Raw genomic sequence first — 19,836 nt, forward strand, 5'->3', positions numbered from 1 at the left:
TCCTTCAGGTGTAGGTGGACCGCTCAGTCGTTTCCTGATGAGCTAGGTGTCCTGTGTCAGGACATGTGTTTGTGGATGAGTTGTTTCCCTAATGTGCAAGTCTGTATATTACTCACTGCACTGACCGACATAAACTACAGTTGCTTTCCATGGAATTACACAAGTGATTTATTTTCCTTGGAACTAATCACAGCCTCTTGATATATGGTTCATTGCTATTTTACAAAACCATATAAAACCATATAATTGATAAGATCACTAAAGGGGAACTACTGTTTTTTACAACCTGGACCTTATTTCCAGCATAAAATACCATTGTTTACTCACCAGTATCACTTTTGTTTCATTTACACTTGTTCATTAGATAATTAGATCAGCGTATGTCCATACAGCGGGAGTGCTCAGGGCAACGAGACGCAGCCTCTAAATAACGCATTACCTGCCGCGAAACTCGTTCATTTTGCCAATATTTTGTTATGATACGCTAATGTCCGGAATTACGGACTCAAATTTGAAATTTCAAAGAAGAAATCTTTCTTTTGAAATTGTGGTGAATGTACCTTTGCACTCATGCTGTACTGTTCTTTCAGAGGCTGCATAATGTTTGTAAAAAAAAAACTAAAATGGTATCCCAGAGGCAGGGGCATTGATCTGGACCTATTGCTGCCTCTTAGCTCAACTACAGTCCAATCACATGTCATATTTACCAGGTCAGGTGGGATGGAAAGACTGGTCTGCCATTGACACTGTCCATGCCAAATAATTTGGTGTGTTTATTGGGCGACATACCAAGTGTACGTGGCCCTGCTTATAGTTTTTTCTGGGTGATTACATGCTATTAAGGTTACAAGGCTATAAGACACAATAATAAAATATAATTAAAATATAACCACGTAAATGACAATTAATTGGCAGCAGTGAACAACTTAGGAGGATACACATTTGTAACTTTTTTTAAATTACTTTCTACTATTGCACGGAGTTGGATTCTCCTGCTTTGTTTGACTCCAGAGTGTGTCGATCAAAAAAAGCCCAAGCGTTTCGTAGAAAGAAATCATCTGTCCATTCATTCATCTTCTATAACGGCTTGTCCTGTTAAGGGTCACGGGGTGGCTGGAGCCTATGCCAGCTGTCATCGGGCGAGAGGCGGGGGTACACTCTGGACAGGTCTCCAGTCTATCTCAGGGCTAACACAGAGAGACAGACAACCATTCACACTCACACCTATGGCCAATCTAGAATCACCAATGAACCCACGCCACTCTGCTGCCAGAAAGCTTCTTTTATCAGATGTAATAATACGCACTATTTGACACAACTGTGTCAGAGTCAATACCTGTTGCCACAGGATCATAAAGCTTCTGTTGCACCACGTTATTTCCGAGGAATAGCTACCTGTTTGTTTTTCTCACTCCCTTCTTTACAACAACCAACATCACAATTGACATAATAGATACTTCCTTGTAACGGGGATAGGTTGTCCTCTATAAAAGCAAACACAGCTCAAGCTGAGTACTGTCTAGGACACATTTGTGAAGAGGACTTAAAGAAGAGGAAAACCCCAAGGAGGTTGGTTTACATTTGATTTACTTAAGCTTGCAAAAAATTTGAGATTTAAGTAATAAAGTGTAATAATGTCTCTTGTATCCTGAATATACATTTGGGTTCTTTAATCCAGACATTATATCGAAATTAAAGGCTGCGGCAGATGAAATGTGAAAAACTGCATTTAAAAACAGAAGTCAACACTGCCTGTGTTGTCAGTTGAATACTAATCCACAAATGAACAGTAATTCCACTAATTAGTATTGAGGCAATCTGTAAATCCATCTAATTTACTGCTCACTGCTGAAAAGAACAACATCAACCTTGCGTCCTCTTCTTCACAGCCCTGCAGAAATTTTGGGACTTCTTCAATTGGTAAGTTAAATGTTGCTTTGTGACTTTGATCTCATCTTTTATTTTATAAATTTTTTTTTTTCCTGTCATGCTAAAATGCAATGTTTTTATTTAAACAAAATTAATTTAGAAAGCATTTCTTTTCAGGAAGGAAGGATAGCAGGAGGGATCGTCTCAAAAGAGTCATGTTGGGGGTAAAATTTCCAATATCATGTTAGAGTTTTAATGGTGGATGACTCTGTGCAGTTCTTTAAAATATTAATTCTATTTTAAACCAATTCAACCAGTGATGACATGCAGCACTGTTAATGTCAGAACATCCACATTTTAAATAAAGATTCTCTGTGACAGCAAGCTGCAGAGGTAAAGAAGCAGATTTCTTATTTTTCTTAAACTCGATTTCGTACGTTGGTTCATTCAGCAGAAGGAAACTGTCTCCTACTTGACCCTGAACGTCACCATACTGAGGGCCACAACCAAGTCTCGACATAACAGTGAGTATTGTCTTTAAAAGATATTTAAGAAATTCCCTGTGCATTTCAGTTTTTTCAGACTGCAAACCTTTTTTCCTTTTTTCCTGTTATTTCGGTTCAGTCTCTGAATCTGACTGCTATGTCACTCTCTCGCTGCCTACGACATCTAAGAGGACCTGGCGCACGAAAACTATTTGGAACAATGACAAACCTGAGTGGAACGAAACATTTACCTTTAGGGTCCCCAGCCAATTGAAAGTGAGTCCATTTATATAATGACTGTCCTTATTTTCAAAGTAATCCCACTGGACCAGAACCACAAGCGATTCTGAACATTTGTTTATTTATTTATTTATTTTTTATCTTAATTCCTTCGTACAGGCATGTGTTTTTTGCAACTCTGCAACTCTCTCGTTTACACAGAATATTCTGGAGATGAACCTGTTTGATCAGGATTCTATTGCGGATGACCTGATTTCCACGGTTTACTTTGACGTCACAGAGCTCCCTGTAGGGAAGAAGGAGACCAAGGTGTTTCCTTTAAACCCTGAGGTAAGACACTGTAAAACAGATGCCAAGTTAGATGTATGTGGAGACAATCGCCTGCTTAAAGGGATGAGAGATGACTTGGTTTGTGATCCATGAGAAATCCAAGCATGTCATCACCTAACCTCAGGCTTACTGACAGCTCTGGAGGCAGAGAGATGCCTTCTCAGACTGGCATGCTAGTTTATGATTTCCACGAAGAAATGTGTCGGATAACCTGATGTTGATTTCTTTGGTTGAACCTCATTTTAGGCTAATCTCAATTCGATAAAGGTCTGTCCAAAGGTTGAAGATTAGCCATAGCAACACTGTGTAGACACTGGAGATGCTTGCAAACTTTAGGAAGAACCCAGCCCCAACAGTCCCATTATCCTTCACCTTCCTGGAAATCATCATCATTACCCAGGACATCAATTACGAGCTGTACATCAGCTCTCTGAACAAAAAAAAGTACTGGAGATGAACTTCCTTCAGAAGCTGAAAAAGCTAAACCTGCCAAAGACAAAAGACGACATCTCCACCTTTCAAATCATCTTCAGTAACCATCTGTTACTGACAATGCCAAAGACCAAGATTGCAGTTGGTCATTTATTCGGCTGATAAGGGGATTGGCTGCAATTCCTAATCCCTCTGGAACATTTATACTTCCCTTACCCTGAGCTGGGCAGGAAAGACTTAAAAAGAACAGTTCTGTTATTGTAGATGTTGCAGCATATTTTAACCTCACATCTTACTGATTGTCTTGTTCACTTTCTTCTAGACCACGGGTGAACTTGTGGTTGAGTTTGAGCTGCTCCCAAGGTATGAGTCACTGTGTGTATTCTATTACTAGTGTCTAGCATAAAATATTTCGTGTGTCGACCAATACCCAGGCTCAATAAGGATCATATGTTTTCCCCCTTTTGCAGTAAGGAGACCCCATATGACTATGGCACCAACGGCATCCTGATGGTAGGGTTTTCGTCATTTTTTCTCCCTTGATCACGTATTAAATTTTTCTTTCTCAGCATAATGTTTTTAACTCATATTTATATATTAGATACACTATATTACCAAAAGTATTCGCTCACCCATTCAAATGATCAGAATCAGGTGTTCTAATCACTTGGCCTGGCCCCAGGTGTATAAATTCAAGCACTCAGGCATGCAGACTGTGAAACAAGACATTTGTGAAAGAATGGGCCGCTCTCAGGAGCTCAGTGAATTCCAGCGTGGAACTGTCATAGGATGCCACTTGTGCAACAAATCCAGTCGTGAAATTTCCTCGCTCCTAAATATTCCACAGTCAACTGTCAGCTCTATTATAACAAAATGGAAGCGTTTGGGAAAAACAGCAACTCAGCCACGAAGTGGTAGGCCACGTAAAGTGACGGAGAGGGGTCAGCGGATGCTGAAGCGCATAGTGCAAAGAGGTCGCCGACTTTCTGCACAGTCAATTGCTACAGAGCTACAAACTTCATGTGACCTTCAGATTAGCCCAAGTACAGTACGCAGAGAGCTTCATGGAATGGGTTTCCATGGCCGAGCAGCTGCAGCCAAGCCACACATCACCAAGTGCAATGCAAGGCGTCGGATGCAATGGTGTAAAGCACGCCGCCACTGGCCTCTAGAGCAGTGGAGACGCGTTCTCTGGAGTGATGAATCACGCTTTTCCATCTGGCAATCTGATGGACGAGTCTGGGTTTGGAGGTTGCCAGGAGAACGGTACATTTCAGATTGCATTGTGCCAACTGTGAAATTTGGTGGAGGAGGAATTATGGTATGGGGTTGTTTTTCAGGAGCTGGGCTTGGCCCCTTAGTTCCAGTGAAAGGAACATTGAATGCTTCAGGATACCAAAACATTTTGGACAATTCCATGCTCCCAACCTTGTGGGAACAGTTTGGAGCGGGCCCCTTCCTCTTCCAACATGACTGTGCACCAGTGCACAAAGCAAGGTCCATAAAGACGTGGATGACAGAGTCTGGTGTGGATGAACTTGACTGGCCTGAACAGAGTCCTGACCTGAACCCGATAGAACACCTTTGGGATGAATTAGAGCGGAGACTGAGAGCCAGGCCTTCTCGACCAACATCAGTGTGTGACCTCACCAATGCGCTTTTGGAAGAATGGTCAAAAATTCCTATAAACACTCTCCTCAACCTTGTGGACAGTCTTCCCAGAAGAGTTGAAGCTGTAATAGCTGCAAAAGGTGGACCGACATCATATTGAATTCTATGAGTTAGGAATGGGATGGCACTTCAGTTCATAGAATGAGTAAAGGCAGGTGAGCGAATACTTTTGGTAATATAGTGTATATCTGTGGTTTGTCCATCATAATGCTCCAAGCAATTTTCGTTGTTGCACATCAAAGACAAGTTTAACGTACAATGTGATTTGGTTTAAATGGGTTGACCATTATGAATGTCTTTCTCTCTCTTGGTGTCCCCCAGGCTGGCCCATTCTCTGCCTTGCACATCAAAGTTGACAAGCCACCAAGCTTTGACTGTATGTTGTCAGTTAGACAAAATTATGAAGATTTATTTATTTTAGACATGACATAGCTCCGCATTTATTATTGTCTTTTCCCACCAGTGCTTAAAGGAAAGATGCTGAAAATAAAGGGTGCCCACCCGGAAAACCAGACAATAGATTCAGAAGACCAGAAACTGATTTTCTATATCAACAGAGACTTGGAGACTGAACTTGAACTGGCAGTGAGTTTTAAATATTCTATACAACCAATAAAACTGATGGAGGAAAAGCAGAAACCAATTAAGTAATTCACAGCAGCTACTGTATCTTCTAAACACTTATTTCAACCAATGCAAACCCCTCATCAAAATCAAATACCACGCATAACACGGCATCTTATTTCTCTCTTTTTTCTGTCAGTCTTCTGCCGACGCAGACCCTTTTGCGCTCATCAAGCTGCCTCCACTACAGGCCCAACATACAGGAAAAGTTTCTCTTGTCGTTGATGAGGTAGGAACTCAGTTTTGTGCAGTATACATTTTCTAAGCCATGTTCGCCTTTTTTTCCATTGCACTGCCAAAAGCCTGGTCCAGACTTGCAGCATGGCTGAGTGGTGGCACCAGATCAGCTCTATTTCTACCTTTATGGCTGAAGAATTAACAACCGGTCATATTGAAGACCAACCCTGGTTTAGAGGAAATGTGACAAAGACACCCAACAAGGGTGTAACATGGACATATGTGCAGCATTTGCCCATGGAAAGTAAAAAAAAAAAAAAAAAGAAAATAAATACATATACATGACAATTACTACATATCCCGATCAGCCACAACATTATAACCATAGTGGTCATAATAAAGAAGTTGACCATCTTGTCTCAATTGAGTGTTCTGCTTGGCAATGTTTGGGCGTTACTTCGACATGTACCACCCACCTAGACCAGACCAGGCACCCCCACCCCATAGCACTGACATTCCTTGATGGCAGCAGCCATCCCCAGCAGGATACAGCCTGACACAGGCACACACACAAAAATGGTTTAGGAACAACTCAAAAAAACACAAAGAACAGCACAACGTGTTGACCTGGCCTCCAAATTCACTCGATCCCAAACTGATCAAGTATGACAAATGTTTATTTGTTGGATGAGTAGGGCATTGACATTGGCAGATGTTTTCAAAGATGCGTTTTTTCATTGCAGGAGACTGTGGATTTTGGTCTGGAAATACATGAAGGGTAAGGGGATTCATACAAGAGTTCCCTTTGATGAACTATTAGCACGTATGTGTGTGTGTGCATTCACCATGATACCTTTTTATTTAACTTTGCAAACCGACAGCACAGAGAAAGATATTTTTACTCGCATTGGCTACGACATCCCAGCACAATAGAAAGAGTACCTGCAGAAGAGGGAGGCTGTTGTGGCGCAGGCTGTGGAGAAGCTTTTAGGCCTCAACACTCGACTCAAACCCAACAAGGTAGGACGAGGAGTGTGGCTCTTTAAATCAGATAAGATGCAGAGGGATTCAGGGAGTGAGAGTTATGTCTCAGGATGCTTTGGCTCTCTGTCCTCCTGGTCCCTTCATAGAAAGATGGAAGAGGAAGAGAGGAAAGGAGAGGGATGGGGAGGGTGTGGTTGAGAACTGAGATGAACAGAGAAGGAGAGGGTTAAGACACACCTTTGTAGGTAAGAGCAGCAAATACGGATATAATAACTTCATAATATGTCATTTGTAAACACTTGCTGCAGTAGATTGCAGGATTTACCTGGATTAGATGAGAAAAGACAAACTTTGGTGTCATGTGAGAGGGAAATCAGTGTCTGTTCTGTGTTTGTTCTGTTGTTATAGCACTTCCCATGGGCACCCTAACAGGACTTTTTGATTCCCTGTAATAAAATGCACCATCTTCATCTTCTGTACCTGCTTATTCCCGATAAGGGTCGCTAAGGGGTCTGCTGGAGCCTATCCCAGCTGTCATCGGGCGAATAAAATACACCAAATTCACAAAAAATAATTAATCAAGCCTTTTTTGAAAATAGTAGTACCGTTCAACACACTCACAGTATGTAAATCCTTTGCTGTGTTCTGTGTCCAGGTGCCAACTGTAGCAGTGGTGGCTTCAGGTGGAGGCTCTAGAGCAATGACAGGCCTGTTTGGCAGTCTGAAGGGTCTGAAGGAACTCGGCGTCCTGGATGCTGTCACGTACATCACTGGAGTGTCTGGATCCACCTGGTCAGACAAATATCTGGGTCCTTACACTTTTCAAACATGAACAGGACCAATGATTTCACAGTGAAATAACAGTATTATCTCCCATGGTCAACAGGGCTATGTCTAGCTTGTATCAGGAAGCTAACTGGTCACAGCAGGACATCAACACCTTCATCTCAGCAGTAAGGGAACATCTTGACAGGCGGGATCAGAGCCTTTTCCATTTGAAAGAATTATACTATTACTATAAAGAGCTGAAACAGAAAGCTAATGACGGCTACTCTGTGTCGGTCGATGATTTGTTCGGTCTGATCTGTGAGCAACTCGTCTTTCAGAAGGTGAGCAGATAAGTACTCAACTATTTCAAAACTTTTCAAAGAATCAAAAATAAAGCACAAAGCCAATAATCATAATAATGTGTTTGGAAACTGCAGAAACTGACCAGTACCCTGTCAGACCAGCAGATGACTGTGAATGAAGGTCAAAACCCTCTCCCTATATACACTGCTGTCAACATAAAGGACCATACGGGCTGTGAAACAGAAGCAGGTAAATATCCTTGGAGACATTAATCCAACTCAGATGAATGTACATATGAAAACTACTTGATTATTTTTATTTACACAGGATTGCAGCACGTTGTGTCTAAAAATGACGGACTCAGTGACAGTTGAACCTTTTAATACAATCTTTTATGCTCGTCTTTTCTTTCATTTTGGACAATCACAACACATCTATGTTTTTTCCTAAGTAGCCTACAGACAACTCCTCAAACTACCTCCTCCAGTTTTAAATAAGGTGTGAGAACTTCATCGAAAGCAAAACCTGGGGTGTTTTTAAACCTGCTGCCTTGAGAGAGGACTCTGACTTGGACTTGGAAGAATGTGCATGTCAGCAGATTAATCCCACCTAAGACTGCAGGACCTTTCTGAGCGATAAACCTAGAGTCATTGGTGAAGTGCATGCTTCAGTATGTGCTCGCTCGGCTGCATTTGTCTCAGGTGACAAGAAGGCAAGATATGACCTGTGTAGAGAAAAGACAGGACAGTCTAATCATGGAGGGAGATTGCACCAACTCTGATTCCCGGAGCATGTGGCATGGTTTTCAGCACGTCACAGCATACTGACAGAAGACACAACAACCAGTAAAATCTCCCTCCCAGATAAACTGAATGAGTCCTGAGGTCGCTTTGAGACCTTCAACACCGACCAGAGGATGGACCCTCTCCGTGTCTTTGGGGTAGATGTGCACAGTTCTGAGGAGAACATAACCAAGGAAGCAACCTCGCTCACAGATAACATCCGAGGGCACAGACATCTTTAATATGTCCCTTGCCCAGTGCTCGGTGTCAACCTGTTTTTAAGTCTACAATTATTGTGCACCTCCCAAGAACCTGCCTGAATGAGCACCCGTCCCAAATTGTTATGAAGTGCTTTGAGAGGATAGTTATGTTGCACATAACATAAAATAAAGAAAAAGACCTTCCTAGATGCTGTTGACACATTACAGTTACAGTACAACTGATGATACTGTCAGCGCTGCTCTCACACACTTGGAGGGTAAGGACACGTACGTCAGAATGCTATTTGTTCATTCATTCATTCATACTTAGACTTAAAAAGCTTCTGACCCTTGGACTGACTCCATCTGTAACTGGATGTTGACAGACAGACCTCAGTCAGAGTGGGAAACCAGATATCGGATAGCAGGACTGTGAGCATCGGGACCCCTCAGGAGTGTGTGCTCAGTCTGCTCGGTCACCCATAACTGTGTAGCCTCCCAGACCAACACCAGTATCATAAAGATTGCAGAAGAAACCTTGTACATCAGTAAGACGGAGGTGGAGAGGGTGAAAACCATTTCTCAGACTATACAGTACATCAGCAAGGACACTCAGCAGCTGCTAAAGAAATCCCAATGATGACAACAATGAAATACAGCTGAGAGTGTCATCTGCACCTCGCTCACAGTGTGGTTTGGGGAACTGCACTACTTAGGACAGGAATGCTGCTAAAAAACTGCACAATTCATTCATTTTTTCTTAATTTAACTGCTCTTGTTGACAGAGTGGTGTGAGTTCACCCCCTACGAGGTGGGGCTCCTAAAATATGGAGCTTTCATCCAAAGCAAGGACTTAGGAAGCCAGTTCCTCCTCGGCCATAAGACCATGGAGCTCTCACAGCTCCGCCTCCCTTACCTGATTGGTGAGAACACTTACCCAGTAAAAAAAATGTGTCAACATCCCAGTGGGATAAAACTCCAGTATGACAATATCTTTTATTTTATTTTATTTTTATGTCATCCTCATCAGGAATATGGAGCAGTTTCTTCTCTGCAAGCATAACTGAGATTTATAACATTGTTGTACAAAATGCATCCACTTCGAGAGCCTCCATGGAAGAAGATGAGAGAATCCCAGGTAATAAATTTAAACATTTAAGCACTCACCATGCTTGTAGTTACTGCAATCATTCTCCTTCTGACCTGCAATGGTTTGTATACTGCTATCATTAGTTGCATTTCTTTCTGCAGGGTTGCAGTGCAGCCAGTATTTAAATAATACAAAAACAACTACAGTAAGAAGATGTGACTATTCCCCTCTTAAATCCTGTGCGTGTATTCTGTCTTCTTTTGTAGGAGATGATTCAGAACCTACACTTCGAACCAGAAATTTCTCGATAGCATCAATTTTCAGTTCACTGACCGAACTCTTCAAGGATCGTCCATTCATGTCTGAGATGCACAATTTCACGCATGGTTTCTTCCTGCGCTCGAACTACGATGAATGCAGCTACTTCCAGGCACATAAAGGTAAAAAAAAAGCCATGATGAGGAAGCCATATGGCCTCCTCATCATTAACACATCCTTACATTCGACATTTCCTTCTGTTCTTTGCACAGAAAACCACCCGGATGCCTTCCCGAACAAGCTGACTCCCAGTGACACCACTCTGCACATGGTCGATTCTGCCCATGCCATCAACATCGGCTGTCCGCCGATCCTGCGGCCTGAGAGAGACGTGGACGTCATCATAAGCCTGAATTACTCGTGGGAACCGCAGCACATGCTCAATGTAAACAGAAAGATGGTCTGAAGATTTTGTTAATAGCAAAGATCTCCTCCAGGCATTTTTTTGTTTTTGTTTTTGTTGACGTATGGGGTAGAAACTCTAGGTATCCACACCTACTCCTACTTCAGACTTTCCACATCACATCTGTGAGATGCCTTTTGCACCAGGTCTTGTCTCCAGTATCCCAAACCATTAAACCAAGATTCTAGATTAACTCAAAGAGACTTTACCCATTTTAAACCATAATAATCGATGCATTTAGTTTAGTGTCAAAGTCTGAAAACCTAGTGATGTGAAAAATTAAGTTCATTCCATGGAAACTAACCTCCTTGGTATTCTGGGCCCAATGATTGGTACTCGAAAGGAAGTGACAAGTGGAAGCTGTCTTATCTAAACCTCTGACCTCTGGTATCCTCTTTGGTACTGAAGCCTGTATCATCATCATGTCAAGATCTATGGCCATAGTCAAAGGCCCAGATAGGAAACGATGTCAGAAGATGTATAAATGTCACTTATGGCAAGAAAACTGTTAAACATCTTGCAGCTGAAGGACTTCTGCATGGGTGCTATTAGAGACCAATAAACGTTACTATGCACAAGTTATTATTTCTGCTGAAGGAGGTCAGTAGCAGTTTCTAGGACCAGAAGCAAATATTATATAACTGGAAAGACCAATTTTCCTGGAGCTCATATACATATCCCCATTATCTATTGGCATGCTTTCAAAGAGGAAGTTTGAGCATCCAAATAGTTCTCCATGGGAGGTTATTACCTTTTCTGTATTTGATTCTGCACTGTAAAAAATAAATAAATAAATAAACATTCAAGATAAGTAAAATTTAACATTATTCCATTTAATTTATCAGGTCATGAAGAAGACAGCTGAATACTGCAAAGAACACAACATCCCCTTCCCCAATGCTGACTTTGACAGTCTGGAGAAGGAGCCGAAGAAGGAGGTCTACATTTTGGAGGATAAGGAGAATCCCAAGGCCCCCATTGTGATTCACTTCCCACTGGTAAACGTGACGTACAGAGAGTACAAAAGTCCTGGTAAGTTTTTGTTAAATGGAGAAAAGTGTGCCAATATTACATATCAGAAATTTGCAAAAGTAAGTTCACCTTCAGGATTATAAATTCTTTCCAAGGCCAAATTAGAGTGCATCTGTTCTGTTCACAACAATGTGTGTGTGTGTTTAATATTTTTTGTAATGCACAATTAATCCAGCTTTATCATCATCATCATCATCATCATGCATCATCATGCGTCTTTGCAGGCATGAAACGTGTGACTAAGGAGGAAATAGAAGCCGGGAAGGTGAACGTGGAGAGCCGTGAATCTCCATACACCTCCTCCCATCTGTGCTACTCCAAAGAGAATTTCGACGCTCTGGTGGACCTCACTGCTTACAACATCCTGAATAACAAGGAGAGCATCTGTGAGGTCCTCCAGAAGGCCCTGCAGAGGAGGGAGTCAAAGATAGAGAAATAGTTGATATCTGCTCGGTGTGAAACACATCAAGTTATCTTCAAAGCCACCTAGAAAATGGTTGATTGTGAAATCTGAGAGCATCTCAGTCCAACAGAAATTAATGTCTTTTTGTGCTTCAACATATTATTGTTTGTGTGGATAACAGATTAATTTCACTGATTAATTGGGTGCAACAACAACAAAGCAAATTCCTTGTACGTACAAACATACTTGGCAATAAAGTCTTTTCTGATTCTAATTCTATTTAATCTCATCCCTTTACATTGCAACACTGAATCTACAGTTTATCTATGTACGAGTCTTTGTTGACCAGATGACTGGGGAAGAAAACTGTCCTCAGTATTCAGCTTTATTCTTAAAAAATTCTAAAATGAAGGAATGTAATGGTCCACATTCAAGGTTATTACCATTTTTTATTTATTTTTTTTAAATCATATTTAACTAATTTGCCCTCATGTGTGGCTGCTTGGACATTGCTGCATTGAGTCTGACATCAACGTCAAGTCTGCCTTCTCGTGTTCACTACCTGAAAACACATCCTGAAATCATTGCCCGTCATTCAGGAAACAAATCAAATCATGCCAGTCGTTACTGAATGTCAAAGTGGTGGGAAAGACTTAAACGGTGCAACAAAAGCCAATTTCTAAAGGTTCGCATGCCAGACCACCTGGTCAGACTAATATCTGGGTCTTTAGACTTTTCAAGCATGAAAAGGACCAATGACTTCAGAGAGAAATAACAGTATCATCTCCCACTGTAAACAGGACTATATCTACTTTGTATCAGGAAGCTAACGAGTCACAGCAAATAAATACCTTCATCTCAGCAGTAAGGGAACAGATCACCAAGAGCCTCATCTCTCCTGAGAAACTCCATTATTACAACACAGAATCGGCACAGAAAGGCAAGACGGGCTACTCCGTGTCCTTCATCAATACGTTCGGCCTGTTCTGCAAGACAATAATTATAATATGCGTTTGGAATTATAGAAATTAACCAGTACCCTGTCAGACCAGCAGATGACAGTCAATGAAGGACAAAACTCTTTCCCTATATACACTGCAGTCAACATGAAGGACTGGATAAAGAGCTGTGAAAGTGAAGCTGGTAAATACTGATTGCTCGATGATGCAAGGAACTGCAACACCATTGTTTCATGTGATTCGTTCAGTGTTAACTTTAGAAAGATGTTATAAGTTGGTCCAATCAGTCTTTTCATGTGTTTTTTAACATCTCGAACAACAAGGAGAGCATCCACAAGGTCCTCCAGAAGGCCCTGCAGAGGAAGGAGTCCAAGATAAAGCAATAGGAATGACATTTGCCCAACTCACTAAGTGGCCTAAGTTAAATTTGTACATTTGGTAAATAGCAATAAACTGAATCAGGGCTTCTACATAAATCATGAATAAATGTTGATTTAATGGTTCATTTTCAACAATGTTATTTCTTTAGTTTACTGTAAATTGTATATGTTTAACTATTATCTTTATGAAGCATAAAGTTATATTGACACACTTACAACTACCTTTCTGATTTGTTTTGCTGTGTGGATTCCTAGTTAAATTTCACGTATTGCCCATAATCTATACGGTACATCATGACTAATAATGCTCATTGGTTGTAGTTTGTTCATTAATAACATACAGCATGGTGTGGTAAAGTCTTTTAAAGTATTTTAATGTAATAAATTAAATGAATGATAAGTATTCTGGCTCACTTTCATTTGATTCCCTCAATCAGTTGTGTTACTGTCTCTCAAAGGTGTACATAGAAGCACTTTCCAAATATGTCTCTACAGGTTTCAGTCAAATTGAAAACAGGGTCGGCTTTGACTACAGTTCGAGAGCCCAGAACAGAAATCAGCCGGAGGTGGTGAATCCCACTTCAGGCCCCTGATTACCAATCAATCGTGGTTTGAATGCCACAGCCTACTGAGTATTGCTATTGACCATATGAGTCCCTTTAGAGACACAGTCTTGCATCTTCTCACCAGTGGTCATGGTATATATATATATAATAGTAGTACAATCTGGGGACTGTAACAGTAATGTTCAAAAGCAGCTTTAGCAATTGCTTGGACAGGCTGCAGCAACACAGCGGTTGAGTCCGATTGGGCTGGCACATGCAAGGCTACACAGTGAATGCAACCAACACTAAAACTTTGACAGTTCCATTTGGATCTTAAGGATCTAGACATAATGCTCAGTCATTGAAGTTTTATACACTAGACTAGCCGCAGCAAATCAAAAGAGGACAGACAGAAATTCAACACAGAAGTTGTAAGGGATTGACATTTTGGGTTATTATAGGCAACGAAGCAAACCTTGTAAATAGTATTGTTTATTGGGCTACAAACCAAGTGTGCATGGTACTTCTTAGTTTTTTTCTGGGTGATTACATGCCATTATGGTTACAAGGCTATAAGACACAATAATAAAATATAACCATGTAAATAATAAGACAATTAACTGGCAGCAGTGAACAACTTAGAGGGATGCACATTTGTAACTTTTTAAAATGACTTTCTACTATTGCAAGGAGTTGGATTTTCCTGCTTTGTTTGACTCCAGAGTGTGTCAATTAAAAAAAGCCCAAGTGGCTTCATAGTACATTCGTAGATGTAATACTACGCACCGTTTAACGCAACTGACTGACTCAGAGTCAAAACCTGTCACTACAGGTTCATAAAGCTTCTGTTGCACCAGGTTCATTTTGAGGCATGGCTACCCGTTTTTTTCCCCACTCCCTTTACCACAACAACCTGACTCACAATTTACATAATAGATACTTCCTTGTAACAGGGACAGGTTGCCCTCTATAAAAGCAAACACAGCTCAAGCTGAGTACTGTTGAGTACACATTTTGTGAAGAGGACTTAAAGAAGAGGAAACCCCAAGGAGGTTGGTTTACATTTGATTTATATAAGCTTGCTAAAAAATAAGAGATTTTAAGTAATGTAATAACTGTGTTTAATTATTATATAAATATTCATATTTTAAAATGTTACAAATTCAGACTTAATGCCTGATTAATCTAATCTAGTCTAAAAGACTGTAACTCAGTTAGTCTTCATCTATGACAACTTCTCTTTTATCTTGAATATACATTTGGGTTTTTTAATCCAGATATTATATCGAAATTAAAGGCTTTGGAAGATGAAATGTGAAAAACTGCATTTAAAAACAGAAGTCAACACTGCCTGTGTTGTGAGTTGAATACTAATCCACAAGTCTAACAGTAATTCCAGTAATTAGTATTGAGGCAATCTGTAAATCCATCTCAATTACTGCTCACTGCTGAACAGAACGCCATCAACCTTGTGTCCTCTTCTTCAAAGATTTCTTCAGTTAGTAAGTTAAATGTTGCTTTGTGACTTTGATCTCCTCTTTTTTTTTTCCTTTCAAGCTAAAATGCAATGTTTTTATTTAAAAGAAATTAATTTAAAAAGCATTTTCTTTTCAGAAAGGAAGGATAGCAGAAGGGACCATCTCAAAGGAGTCATGCTGGGGGTAAAATTTCCAATGTCATGTTAGAGTTTTAATGGTTGATGACTGTGTGCAGTCCTTTAAAATATTGTGTGCTGTTAATTCCATTTTAAACCACTTTGAACATGCAGCACTACTAATGAACATTCACATTTTAAAACAGATTCTCTGTGACATCAAGCTGCAGAGGTAAAGAAGCAGATTTCTTATTTTTTTATTTTTTTAAACTCGATTTCGTACGTTGGTTCATTCAGCAGAAGGAAACCGTCTACTACTTGACCCTGAACGTCACCATACTGAGGGCCACAACCAAGTCTCAAGATTACTGTGAGTATTGTCTTTAAAATATATTTAAGAAATCCTCTGTGCATTTCAGTTTTTTCAAACTGCAAACCTTTTTTATTTTTTTCCTCTTCCTTTGGTTTAGTCTCTAAATCTGACTGCTATGTCACTCTCTCGCTGCCTACGGCGTCAAAGAGGACCTGGCGCACAAAAACTATTTCAAATGAAAACAACCCTGAGTGGAATGAAACCTTTACCTTTAGGGTGCCCAGCCAATTGAAAGTGAGTCCATTTATATAATGACTGTCCTTATTTTCAGAGTAATCCCACTGGACCAGAACCGCAGGCTACTCTGAACATTTGTTTAACTTTTTTTCCCCTGTGGTAATCTGATGTCATCTTATCATAAATTCCTTCGTACAGGTATGTGTTTTTTTTACACTGTGCAACTCTCTCGCTTATGCAGAATATTCTGGAGATGAACCTGTTTGATCAGGATTCTTTTAGTGCTGATGACCTGATTTCCACGGTTTACTTTGATGCCACAAAGCTCTCTGTAGGGAAGAAGGAGACCAAGGTGTTTCCTTTAAAACCTGAGGTAAGACACTGTAAAACACCAAAGATCCAAAATAATACTGGTTCCACCATAAAATTAATTGTGTGAGTAAAGTCACTGACTCTCTGCTCTTTACATAAATGTGCATTAAGACACACTGACTCTTCCACCTTTGCTACAAAAGTACATACAATGGCCAAGTCAAAGAGAAAGAGATGCAGTTTAAGTCAGCCATGACAGAACAAATGATCCTGATGGTCCCAAGATTGACAGCCACAAGTGGCAGCAAAAGAGCTGAAGGAGGCCAAGTTTGATGTATGTAAAGAAACAAGAGAGGACTTAGTCTGTGATCCATAAGCAATCCAAGCATGTCATCGCCTAACCTCAGGCTTACTGACAGCTCTGGAGGCAGTGAGATGCCTTCTCAGACTGGCATGCTAGCTTATGATTTCCAGGAAGAAATGTCCTAGATAACCTGATGTTGATTTCTTTGGTTGGACCTTGTTTTAGGCTAATCTTGATTTGACAAAGGTCTGAGTTGTCTGAAGATTAGCCATAGCAACACTGTGTAGACACTGGAGATGCTTGCAAACTTTAGGAAGAACCCAGCCCCAACAGTCCCATTATCCTTCACCTTCCTGGAAATCATCATCATTACCCAGGACATCAATTACGAGCTGTACATCAGCTCTCTGAACAAAAAAAAGTACTGGAGATGAACTTCCTTCAGAAGCTGAAAAAGCTAAACCTGCCAAAGACAAAAGACGACATCTCCACCTTTCAAATCATCTTCAGTAACCATCTGTTACTGACAATGCCAAAGACCAAGATTGCAGTTGGTCATTTATTCGGCTGATAAGGGGATTGGCTGCAATCCCTAATCCCTCTGGAACATTTATACTTCCCTTACCCTGAGCTGGGCAGGAAAGACTTAAAAAGAACAGTTCTGTTATTGTAGATGTTGCAGCATATTTTAACCTCACATCTTACTGATTGTCTTGTTCACTTTCTTCTAGACCGTGGGTGAACTTGTGGTTGAGTTTGAGCTGCTCCCAATGTACGAGTCACTGAGTGTATTGTATTACTAGTATCTAGCATAAAATATTTCATGTTTCGAGCAATACCTGGCCTCAATAAGGATCATATGTTTTCCCCCTTTTGCAGTAAGGAGATCCCACATGACTATGGCACCAACGGCATCCTGATGGTAGGGTTTTCGTTATTTTTTCTCCCTTGATCACATATTAAATTGTTGTAAATAGTTGCTGAACATCAAAGACAAGTTGAATGTATAATTTAATTTGGTTTAAATGGGTTGACATATCCAAAAAAGTGTCAAAAAAGGCAGTTGGACTTGTAGAGTTTTTTGAGAAGATGTTCCTCAAAAGAGCTTCCTCTGAAAGAGGTTCCTCATTCACACCTTGACACTGGAGCCTCTGACCGACGAGAGTCGTTCAAGCACCATTCATAGGGAAGAGGACGGGGGCAAAAACAGTCCCCCCTCAACAACAGGTAAGTACCCAATCGTTAATGGAAATTAGCTGCACTGGTTTCTGACTGTTAACATAACAAGCAAGTTTCAGGAGGAGTTCCTATTTAAACCTCAGACTTCCCACCAGTCCCCAAGAACTGAAGAAGCTACTTGGATTAGTGGTGAAACATCTTCTCAAAAAACTCTACAAGTCCAGTTGCCTTTTTTGAACCTTTTTTGGATAAGTTGGTCGACCATAATGAATGTCTTTCTCTCTCTTGGTGTCCCCCAGGCTGGCCCATTCTCTGCCTTGCACATCAAAGTTGACAAGCCACCAAGCTTTGACTGTATGTTGTCAGTTAGACAAAATTATGATGATTTATTTATTTTGGATATGACATAATGTAGCTCCACGTGTATTTTATTTTTTCCCCACCAGTGCAAGGACATGTGCTGAAAATAAAGGGCGCCCACCCGGAAAACCAGACAATAGATTCAGAGGACCAGAAACTGTGTTTCCATATCAACAGAGACTTGGAGACTGAACTTGAACTGGCAGTGAGTTTTAAATATTCTATACAACCAATAAAACTGAAGGAGGAAAAGCAGAAACCAATTAAGTAATTCACAGCAGCTACTGTATCTTCTAAACACTTATTTCAACCAATGCAAACCCCTCATCAAAATCAAGTACCACGTATAACACAGTGTGTTATTTCTCTCCTTTGTCTGTCAGTCTTCTGCTGATGCAGACCCTGTTGCTTCCATCAGGCTGCCTCCACTACAGGCCCAACATACAGGAAATGTTTCTCTTGTCGTTGATGAGGTAGGAACTCAGTTTGGGGGAAATGTAACAAAGACACCCAACAAGGATGTAACAGGGACGTATTTGCAGCATTTGCAGCATTTGCAGCTATTAAATGAAAAAAATGTCCATGGAAAATAAAGGAAAAAATAAACATGACAATTATTACATACACTGATCAGCCACAACATTATGACAGGAGAATTTAATAACATAAACCATCTTGTCTCAATTCAATGTTCTGTTTGGAAACCTTTGGACCTTTCATTCATGTGGATGTAACTTAGACATGTAGTACCCACCTAGATCAGACTAGGTGCCCCCACCCCATAGCAAAGACACGGCAGCAGCCATCCCCAGCAGGATGCAGCCTGACACAGGCACACAGACACAAAAATGGTTTAGGAACAACTCGAAAAAAAATTGGTGCAAGGTGTTGACCTGGCCTCCAATTTCACTAGATCCCAAACTAACCCAATTATGATAAATGTTTATTTGTTGAATGAGTAGGGCATTAACATGGGCAGATGTTTTCAAAGATGCATTTTCTCATTGCAGGAGACTGTGGATTTTAGTCTGGAAATACATGAAGGGTAAGGTGATACATACAATAGTTGCCTTTGATGAACTATGAGCATGTGTGTGTGTGTGTGTGTGTGAATTCACCATGATACCTTTTTATTTTACTTTGCAAACCGACAGCACGGAGAAAGATAGTTTCGCTCGTATCTCCTACGACATCCCGGCACAAGAGAAAGTGTACCTGCAGAAGAGGAAGGCTGTAGTGGTGAAGGCTGTGGAGAAGCTTTTAGGCCTCAACACTCGACTGGAACCCAACAAGGTAGGATGAGGAGTGTGGCTCTTCAAAACCATGAATTAAAAGGCATAACATTAACAAAGATCACACCTTAATTGCTGCAAGGGAGTTTATAAGTAGACAGGATGGAGGGACTTCAAATGCAAAGGGACCCAGTGAGTGAGAGCTATGTCTCAGGAAGCTTTAGCTCTCTGTCCTCCTGGTCCTTGTAAAGAAGGATGGAAGAGGAGGAGAAGAAAGGAGAGGGATGGGGAGGGTGGGGTTGGAGAGGGC

The 19,836-nt window shown here is 40.8% G+C and overlaps 2 protein-coding genes across 5 annotated transcripts; both read left to right on the forward strand.

Annotated features, from left to right (window-relative positions):
• Nucleotides 1–2,807: 2,807 nt before the first annotated feature.
• On the forward strand, nt 2,808–10,697 carry LOC311509541 (cytosolic phospholipase A2 zeta-like; the record flags this gene model as incomplete). The annotated part of the gene is made up of 11 exons (XM_084574779.1): nt 2,808–2,924; nt 3,679–3,719; nt 3,827–3,869; nt 5,349–5,403; nt 5,491–5,612; nt 5,791–5,880; nt 7,396–7,643; nt 7,699–7,921; nt 8,000–8,147; nt 9,651–9,788; nt 10,099–10,697. The coding sequence occupies 11 exons, from the start codon at nt 2,808–2,810 to the stop codon at nt 10,677–10,679; spliced, it is 1,806 nt and encodes a 601-aa protein (XP_084430905.1). The 3' UTR covers nt 10,680–10,697.
• A 3,881-nt stretch (nt 10,698–14,578) lies between these two features.
• Nucleotides 14,579–19,682, forward strand: LOC311509348 (uncharacterized protein). Of its 4 annotated transcripts, XM_084574501.1 has the most exons (7): nt 14,579–15,047; nt 15,610–15,656; nt 15,887–17,677; nt 18,234–18,288; nt 18,381–18,499; nt 19,305–19,339; nt 19,449–19,682. In XM_084574501.1, exons 3-7 carry the CDS (start codon nt 17,579–17,581, stop codon nt 19,594–19,596), a joined length of 456 nt encoding a protein of 151 aa, XP_084430627.1. In that variant the 5' UTR covers nt 14,579–15,047; nt 15,610–15,656; nt 15,887–17,578; the 3' UTR covers nt 19,597–19,682. The 4 variants fall into 4 exon arrangements, with proteins under 4 accessions (XP_084430627.1, XP_084430629.1, XP_084430628.1 ...); XM_084574503.1 differs by lacking the exon at nt 14,579–15,047 and having other exon boundaries at nt 15,624–16,512; nt 17,487–17,677; XM_084574502.1 differs by lacking the exon at nt 14,579–15,047 and having other exon boundaries at nt 15,624–16,196; nt 16,381–17,677.
• The last annotated feature ends 154 nt before the right edge of the window (nt 19,683–19,836 follow it).

This window comes from Chelon labrosus, assembly GCF_963514085.1.
Source record: "Chelon labrosus genome assembly, chromosome: 24".
NCBI classification, from domain to species: Eukaryota; Metazoa; Chordata; class Actinopteri; order Mugiliformes; family Mugilidae; genus Chelon; species Chelon labrosus.

Bases quoted from the DNA above. Each gene is read 5' to 3' on its own strand.
- LOC311509348 (XM_084574501.1), top strand. From the start codon at position 17,579: ATGTTTCGAGCAATACCTGGCCTCAATAAGGATCATATGTTTTCCCCC. The intron at 17,678-18,233 runs GTAGGGTTTTCG...GGTGTCCCCCAG, and splicing joins GCACCAACGGCATCCTGATG to GCTGGCCCATTCTCTGCCTT. The intron at 19,340-19,448 runs GTAAGGTGATAC...GCAAACCGACAG, and splicing joins AGTCTGGAAATACATGAAGG to CACGGAGAAAGATAGTTTCG.